This window comes from Momordica charantia (assembly GCF_013281855.1).
Source record: "Momordica charantia cultivar OHB3-1 chromosome 6 unlocalized genomic scaffold, Mcharantia_2.0 BLBB01000006.1, whole genome shotgun sequence".
Lineage (NCBI taxonomy): Eukaryota > Viridiplantae > Streptophyta > Magnoliopsida > Cucurbitales > Cucurbitaceae > Momordica > Momordica charantia.
In genome coordinates this window covers 17,543,064-17,551,705 of record NW_028275164.1, presented here as the reverse complement: position 1 = coordinate 17,551,705, position 8,642 = coordinate 17,543,064, and the positions used below count along the sequence as shown (strand labels likewise).

Below are 8,642 nucleotides of genomic sequence, written 5' to 3'. Positions count from 1 at the left end.
TTTTGAAGGTCCGTCACACGCATCCAATATCGTCAATGGTTGAAAATTTTCTGTTCAGGGGACAAAATCATTTTGGGATCAAATTACTTTTTCCTCTCTTGAATCCTTCTTCTCCATTTAGTTCCAAAATGCTTCTCTCCCAATCTGCATGCGTTTTGTAATGAGGAAGATATTGTTTTATATTCATGTCCACACTATTACAAAATCTCAATATCTCTTCGTTCTGGTCATCCATCGCTTCCCAATCTTCAAATCCACATGAATTGAAGAACCCTATCATATAGAAAACTTCCTCATCTGGTATAACAACTGACATTCTGTCATCCCACCTGTATATTATATACATAAAATTTGGTAATTCATATTTCTTGACATCTTTGAATAAAATAATGGAGGGAGATTTTTATATATATATATTACTTGCTCCTGTTCATGGGGTAGATGAGTATGGGTCCTTTCGTAAGGTTTCGTTTGAGAACAATGTCCCTAAAGACACCCGAGTCAAAATCTGCAATTCGAGATTTCGGTACGAAAAGATTCAGCCATGGATGAGGAACGTCCCCACAGGCCTTGTAACTTCAGGCTTAGTTTCCCACTTCGTACTTTGTTCAGGAATTCAATGTACGATACATCCTTCTCAAACTTGTATCCGGACAAAAAGTTTAACTCTCTCATTAAATCTTCAGTGATCCTCTACCATCGAAGAAAACGTGTCATCATGCTTATCATACATTTGAATTCTTAACCAATTTCTAAAAAACTATGTTCATTTTGTGAGTTAATTTGATAAACCCTAATGAAGCGATAAGGTCGATAAGGTGGCAAATGAAAATTTAAAGGAAGATATATGCCAATATGTGTAAAGGCCCCGAGTTGCTGATGTTGGTAAACTAGAATTTAAACAATTGATATACCACTAAAAATTAAACATTTGATACACTTTAGATTTAGTATATCAGTTGTAAATATATTTAGTATATCGTAAATTAGAGTTACATCATATATATATATATATATATATATATATATATATATATATATTAGAGGTATAATACATACATAATGTATATCATGAGTACATCTGATAATCCATATTACGGGTACATTAGATGTATATCGAATGTATATCAAAGGTACATCAGATATATATCAGATATAGATTAGATATATGTCAGATACATATATACGTTGAATCTATATCAGATATTATAAGGGTAAAATCGAAATAATATAAATTCCAAAAATAAAAATTCATATATTTTACTATATTTGAAAATTTGAAAAGGTGATAACATTTTTTGAAATATATAAATTATTTTTGCTGCCCACTAAAATTATCCTATATTTTATCTCTTCGAAAAACTGGTTAAAATATTATTTTGATTTCTTTACGTTAACTTTAATTTGCCACTACACTCAATATATTTATTAAAATATAACCATGATTTTATATTAAAGCCTTTTCGTTATGTGTAAAATTTATTTTAAAATTCTGTAAATAGGGACCAAACAAACAGTTTGAACATACCAGAACATACCAAACAAATGTCCATATAAGAAGTTATTTAATTTTGTTAAGAATATTAAATATCAAAGAAAGAAATGGAAGTGTCGGCCACATTAAAATTACCTTCTTGGGAGGTCTGTTTCATATCCAAAAATTGCTCAGCAACAGTCGAACAAGTAGGGAATGCTGGGGTAAACCAGAAAAGTTTGGGTAGAGCCGGATCTAAATGTTGGCTAGGTTAGCGTCCTGTAGTAGAGGAGTAGTTATGAATCCTGTAGACCATCCCATGGGGGTGGTGAAGGGAGGGTCCCAATTGGTAGAAAAAAACCCGCAACCAGTTGGGGTTATATCTGAAAAAACAAAATAAATGCTAGAATATGAAAAGTTTTGCAATCAATTATAAAATTAAATATGTTTTCTTTAATAAAATTTAATAATAGAATAGCAAAGGTTTTGAAATGTCAAAAGTTTACAACTTCTTCATTTTCTTTTTTGTTTCATCACAATCTTTCATTTACCATCCACAACATTTTGAGTTTAATTTATTCTCTATAGATACATGCTTTTCTCCTTCACAAATCTGTTGTTATAAGCTTTCAATACTTTGTCTGGTTATAACTTCAATGTCTTGGACCAATTGAACAATAATATAATAACAGTAGATATTTATGTCTCCAAAAGCAATCATCAAAGCTCATACATTTTGTGAGAGGTAAATCATATATCTTAAGAAAACAATTCCCTTATTTGTTATTGTTATTTTTAGATTGTTTTAGAATTAATCTTAGTATTAACTTATATGCATGTTTGGAATTTTTTAATTTACTTTTGAAACGACTTAATTTTTCAAGTTATTTAGTGACTTGATGAGATGATAACGATGAATGTAAAATTTAATTTTCTATTGTATAAATAAAAGTTAATTTCACTTGTAAAAATGCTAAAAATATAGAAAGCTAAAAAGGTAGATGAACACATGATATTTTTAACGTGGTTCGGTTTCACAACCTACTCCATGAGGCCACACCCAGAGATTTAAAATAGATTATCAAAAGATTAGTACACAATACATATTGTCTTATACATAAATTTAAAAGAACTCCCTTCTTTATTTTTATGCCGCAATCCGTTGCTCCAATCCTTTTGACGATCTATGTTCACAAGCTTCCTTTGTATCAGATTCAGTGTGTTCAACAATCGTTTATGAAGCTCGCCGTCTTCAATCGAAGTACGTTCTCAATATATATAACTAAAAGAGAACAAATAATCTGTTTTTGGTTTTCACAAACAAAGGATTAAGTAGTAAGAAAGACACAATTGGATCAATCGATAAGTAAGAAAAATACTGCCGTGTCTTCCTTTGTCTAAACCATCTTTCAATATTTAAAGAATAAAACCACCCACCATATTATGGAAAATATTCAAATAATCAATACTAGCCAAATCAAAGGCAATGAGATAAGGAAAACAATCAATCCATCAAATCTCTCAAACAAATATATTGCAAATTTCAAATAAATCCATGAGACAAAATACAAAAAATGAATAACTAATGCTTAAGGAAATTACGAAAGAAATCCAAAAATAATGCCAATAAATAAAACATTTTTAATCTCCTCTTTAGCATTGTTTTTGGCAAAAACATGTAGCTAAAAAATTCTACCAAATCTCCCCCTAAGGAAGTAACATCAAATCAATTAAAAAAACTTCCCCTAAACAAAAAACTCCCCCTAGACACAATCTCCCCCTGATTTTGATAAAAACAAGGCCAAAGAGAAAAATAATTAAGTACAAAAAAAAACATATACCAAGAGTCTTACCAATAACAAGAGTCATGCCACTATACAAACTCCCCATCAACATGTGTCATTATCGAGAACAAAAATACACCCATTAAGATATGTAAGGCAACGAAGATACAGTAGGTGAGAACCATAGGAGTATGGAGGAAGAAATGTAATTAAAGACTATAACAAAAAATAAAAACACAAGAAAGAATTAACTAAAAATTAACACAACAAACGGCCAACTCCTTTCTAAAAAAATCAAATCTATTAAAATCATGAGCCTTAGTAAACATATCAGCTAGTTGTTTTTCTGATGAAACATAATCTAAATGAATCAACTTATTGTAGACTAAATCTCTTATGAAATGATGCCGAATATCAATACGTTTAGTACGAGAATGCTAAACTGGATTTTTTGAAATATTGATAGCACTAGTATTGTCACAATAAATAATTAAAATTTTTGTTTGAATACCATAATCTTCTAACATTTGTTTCATCCATTGAAGTTGAGTAAATGAGTACAACAACTTCCTGCTGCTATATACTCAACTTCAGCACTAGATAGAGAAATATAATTCTGTTTTTTACTATGCCATGACACCAAATTATTTCCCAAATAAAAACAACCTCCACTCGTACTTTTCCGATCATCTATATTTCCTGCCCAATCGGCATCAATAAACCCACATAATCCAAAAGTGGAATCTCTTGAATACCAAATCCCATAGTTAATGATCCCATTTAAATGAAGATGAAGCTAATGTTGTTGAAACTTTCAATGACGATGTGAAAAATTCAATTGAAATAATACAAGGAGATGATGAAGAGAATCACAATATTACTTGCGACATTAATGATGAAGTTCGAAGGGAACCTTCTGCTAGAGTTCGAAACAATCATCCAACTGATCTTATAATCGGTAAATTAGAGGATGGAATCACAAGAAGAAGGTTAGTAAATCTTGTTCAATATGTTTCTTTTACCTCTCTAGTTGAACCAAAGAATGTGAAAAGAAGCTCTTTTAGATGAAAATTGGGTTAATGCAATGCATGAAGAATTAGAACAATTTTCCAGAAATGATGTTTGGGAAATGATTCCTCGACCTCAGCAAACTAATGTAATTGGAACAAAATTGATTTTTAAAAATAAAAGTGATGAGTTTAGAAATGTAATTAGAAATAAAGCTAGACTTGTTGTCCAAGGTTACACTCAAATTGAAGGAATAGATTTTGATGAAACATTTGCTCCTGTAGCTCGTCTAGAATCTATAAGACTTCTTCTTGCTATTGCATGTTCTTTAGGTTTTCAACTCTATCAAATAGATGTTAAATCTACTTTTCTAAATAGGGTCTTAATGGAGGAAGTTTTTGTTGAACAACCTAAGGGTTCTTAGATCCTCAAAACCCTGATCATGTTTATAAACTCAAAATGGCTTTGTATGGTTTAAAACAAGCTCCGAGAGCTTGGTATGATAGGCTAACAACTTTTCTTATCACTAAAGGATATAAAAGGGGTAGCGTTCATAAAACCTTGTTCATCAAGAGAACACATGTTGATTTTATTATTGCTCAAATTTCTGTTTGATGACATAGTGTTTGGTTCTAATTCTGAATGTCGGGTTCAAGAGTTTGTTGACAATATGAAAAAAGAATTTGAAATGAGCATGGTAGGAGAGCTTAATTATTTTTTGGGTCTCCAGGTCAAACAAATGAAAAATGGAATGCTTATTACTTGGAGTAAGTTTGCTAAATATCTTGTTAAGCGTTTTGGGTTAGACTCTGGAAAACATGCGAAAACTCCCATGGGTAGCACCACTAAACTTACCAAAGATGAAAATGGTGTAGATGTTCATCCCACTCTCTATAGAAGTATGATAGCAAGCTTACTTTATCTTATAGCTAGTCGTCCGGATCTATGTTATAGTATTGGAGTTTTTACTAGGTTTATCAAGCCAATCCTAAAGAATCTCATTTTAATGCTATAAAAAGAATACTTATGATTTCTATCTCCTTTGAATATTCTACAAAATCATTATAATCATCTACAATCACATTGTTAGATTCCATAATAGTTTCAGTCTGCATGTTATAGACTCTATATGCTTTGCTGTTACTAGGGTAACCCAGAAAAACACCGGTATCACTTTTTGCATCAAACTTATCTAGTTTATCCCTATCATTTAGAATATAACAAGCACTACCAAACACATGAAAAAATAACTCACATTAGGTTTTCTCTCTTTCCAGTCTTAGTAGTATCAGGCTTTAAGTACACCATATTTATTGTATAACAAGCAGTATTGATGGCTTCAGCCCATAACCTTTTACTCAACTTTTTACTATTTAACATAACTCTAGCCATTTCTTGAAGAGTCCAATTTTTTCTTTCTACAACCCCATTTTGTTGCAGAGTTTTAGGAGCAGAAAATTCATGAGAAATCCCATATTTATCACAAAAATCAGAATAGTAACTATTTTCAAATTCCTTTCCATGATCGCTTCTAATTTGAAAAATTTTTCCTATGTTAGACGCCTTCTCATTTTGAATCCTGAAACATAATTTTCTAAAAGCACTAAATGCGTCAGATTTTTCGTTCAAAAAATCTACCTATGTAAGAAAAATCATCCACACACACGAATATATACCTTTTTCCAGCAATACTTTCAATTTGTATTGGACCCCTGAGATCCATATGGAGTAATTCTCTCAATCTTGAGGTGGTAATAAGATTTATTGAAGAATGAGGAGATTTTACTTGTTTTCCATGCTGACAAGATTCATAAATAACAGGAGATTTCTTTTCTAATTTTGGCAATCCTCGATCGAGTCCTGCACTAGAGATCTTACTCAAGATTTTATAATTCAAATGGCCCAACTTTTCATGCCATAGGTCAACTTCATTTTTTGTAGCAGTCAAACTTATATGAGATAAAGAAATAGTATCAGTTATTGAGAGATCTACATCCTTTTAGAACACATTCTCCTCCCTCATTGGTAACAATACATTCTTTATTATTAAAAGAAACATTTAGATTAGAATCACATATTTGACTTATACTAATTAGATTTGCTGTAAACTCTTCAACATGAAAAACATTTTTAAGCTTTGGAAAACCCTTTATGTTAAGAGTTCCTTTTTCCTAAAATTTTTTCATTTTTTCCATCTCCAAAAGTTACTTCTCCACTTTCAATATTCTTATAATTAGAAAGAAAATTTTGATTTCGTGTCATGTGTTTAGAACACCCACTATCAAAATACCAAGTATTTGCAAAGCTACTTTTTAAGCCAGTTAGAGCAACAAAACTGTTAATTTTATTTTTCTCAACCCACCTATGAGTATGAATATGTTGATTTCTGGGCATAAACTTGAAAAAATTTTCTTAATAAGATTTTTTAATTTAAAACATTTTGGACGTATATGACCATGTATACCATAGAAATAACATACCGGAATAAACTTACTTGGTTCACTTTGTACATGTACTTGTTGTACCTTTGTAGCACTGAAATTTGAAGTCGATGGGTTTTTTAGAATTGCAGTCGTATTTGGTGCTTTTACAAAAATAGTAGATCTCTTCACCTCTTCTCCTTCATAACCCAAACCTTTCTTATCGCTCGGAGACTTTCATGTACTCAAAATATAGTCTAATTTGGAGGTACCAAGGTCAGCATTAATTTTCTCAATTTCTAAATTTTTTTCAATAAGCAATTTATTTAATTTTTCTATCTCATCTTGAAGCCCCTCTTTAAACTTAGCAGGTAATTATTTTGACTTGCTAGAATTTTGTTAATTTCGCAAACCTTTAGCCATTCTGAATACATATTCTGATATGATGCTTTAAGCGCTTCCTGATCAAGGTCAGATTCATCGCTTGCATAACCTTCTACGTCATCAAGTTCTTCCTTTTGCTCCATTGTTTCCTGCATAGTTTTGTTAGATATAGAAGCACTTAGAGCAACATTACTTACTAAATTCTCTTCGAGTTCATTTTTTGATTCTTCATCACTACTCTATGTGATAGTCATAGCTTTCTTTTTCTTCAAGGTGTTTGCATATTTAGCTTGTATGTGACCATAACATCCACACTCACGACATTGTATTCCCTTCCTTTTTTTACTAGATTTGAAACTTTGGTTCCCGCTTTTTGTTCCTCGCTGTGAAGTATTTGTGCTTTTTGCCACTTTTCTCATGAACTTTCCAAAATTCTTTGTAAGCAATGCAAGCGCGTCTTCCTCACATTCTCTTTCACACCTATCATCCTCACAAAAAGAAGATTGCAAAGCAATATACTTTTCTTGTTTTCTCTGCTTTGGATTAAGTTCAAAAGTCCTAAGAGAACCCATTAACTCATCAACTTTCATGTTGTTTAAATCTTTACTTTCTTCTATAACAGTTATCTTAGGAGAAAATCTTTCAGGTAAAGATCTAACCATTTTTCTAACCAATTTAGATTCAGACATTTTTTCTCCTAAAGCAAAAGATTCATTATCTATGTCACACAACTTAGCATAAAATTTAGATAAAGATTCATCCTCCAACATTGTAAGATTTTCAAATTTAGAGGTTAACATAATAAGCTTAGTTCGTTTTACATCACCAATGCCTTCATAGGTTTTCTCAAGAATATCCCAAGCCTCCTTTGCTGAGTTGCACGTTGAAATCAATTTGATTTGATCAGCATATGCACCACTACAAATAGCGTTAAGAGCTTTACTATTTGAATTTGATAACTTATCTTCCTCAGTAGTCCATTCCATCTCAGATTTTAGAACAATATTTTTTCCATCTTCTTTAGTGGGATATGTCCAACCAACAAGAATGAATTTCCAAGCTTTTTCATCCATCGCTTTAATAAACGTCTTGATCCGAATTTTCCAATATGGATAATTGCTCCCATTCAACAATGGAGGTCTAGTGATTGAAAAGCCCTCTGAAATAGACATAGTATTAAATGCAAGGATTATAGGTCAATAATGTCCCAAAATCTCACTAAAAAAAAATAGCGACATTGTTGTGATACCAATTGAAACGACAAAATTTTCCAAGTTATTTAATGACTTGATGGGATGGTAACAATGAATGTACAATTTACTTTTCTATTGTATAAATAAAAATTAATTTCACTTGTAAAAATGCTAAAAATATAGAAAGCTAAAAAGGTAGATGAACACACGATATTTTTAACGTGGTTCGATTTCACAACCTACCCCACGAGGCCACGCCAGAAATTTAAAATAGATTATCAAAAGATTAGTACACAATACATATTGTCTTATGCATAAATTTAAAAGAACTTCCTTTTTTATTTTTATGCCGCAATCTTTTGCTCCAATCCCTTTGACG

The 8,642-nt window shown here is 31.2% G+C and overlaps 1 protein-coding gene across 1 annotated transcript; it reads right to left on the bottom strand.

The window, feature by feature from the left end:
- Positions 1–5,264: 5,264 nt before the first annotated feature.
- Positions 5,265–8,242, bottom strand: LOC148210817 (uncharacterized). The gene is made up of 5 exons (XM_088125200.1): positions 7,478–8,242; positions 7,100–7,219; positions 5,943–6,064; positions 5,522–5,845; positions 5,265–5,469 (listed from the first exon to the last, which is right to left on the bottom strand). The coding sequence occupies exons 1-5, from the start codon at positions 8,240–8,242 to the stop codon at positions 5,265–5,267; spliced, it is 1,536 nt and encodes a 511-aa protein (XP_087981326.1).
- Between the last annotated feature and the right edge of the window lie 400 nt (positions 8,243–8,642).

Coding starts and splice junctions, on each gene's coding strand:
- LOC148210817 (XM_088125200.1), bottom strand. CDS start 8,242: ATGTCTATTTCAGAGGGCTTTTCAATCACTAGACCTCCATTGTTGAAT. Junction 7,220..7,477: donor GAAAGTTCATGAGAAAAGTG/GCAAAAAGCACA, acceptor AAAACTATGCAG/GAAACAATGGAGCAAAAGGA. Junction 5,470..5,521: donor GGAAAGAGAGAAAACCTAAT/GTGAGTTATTTT, acceptor TCTAAATGATAG/GGATAAACTAGATAAGTTTG.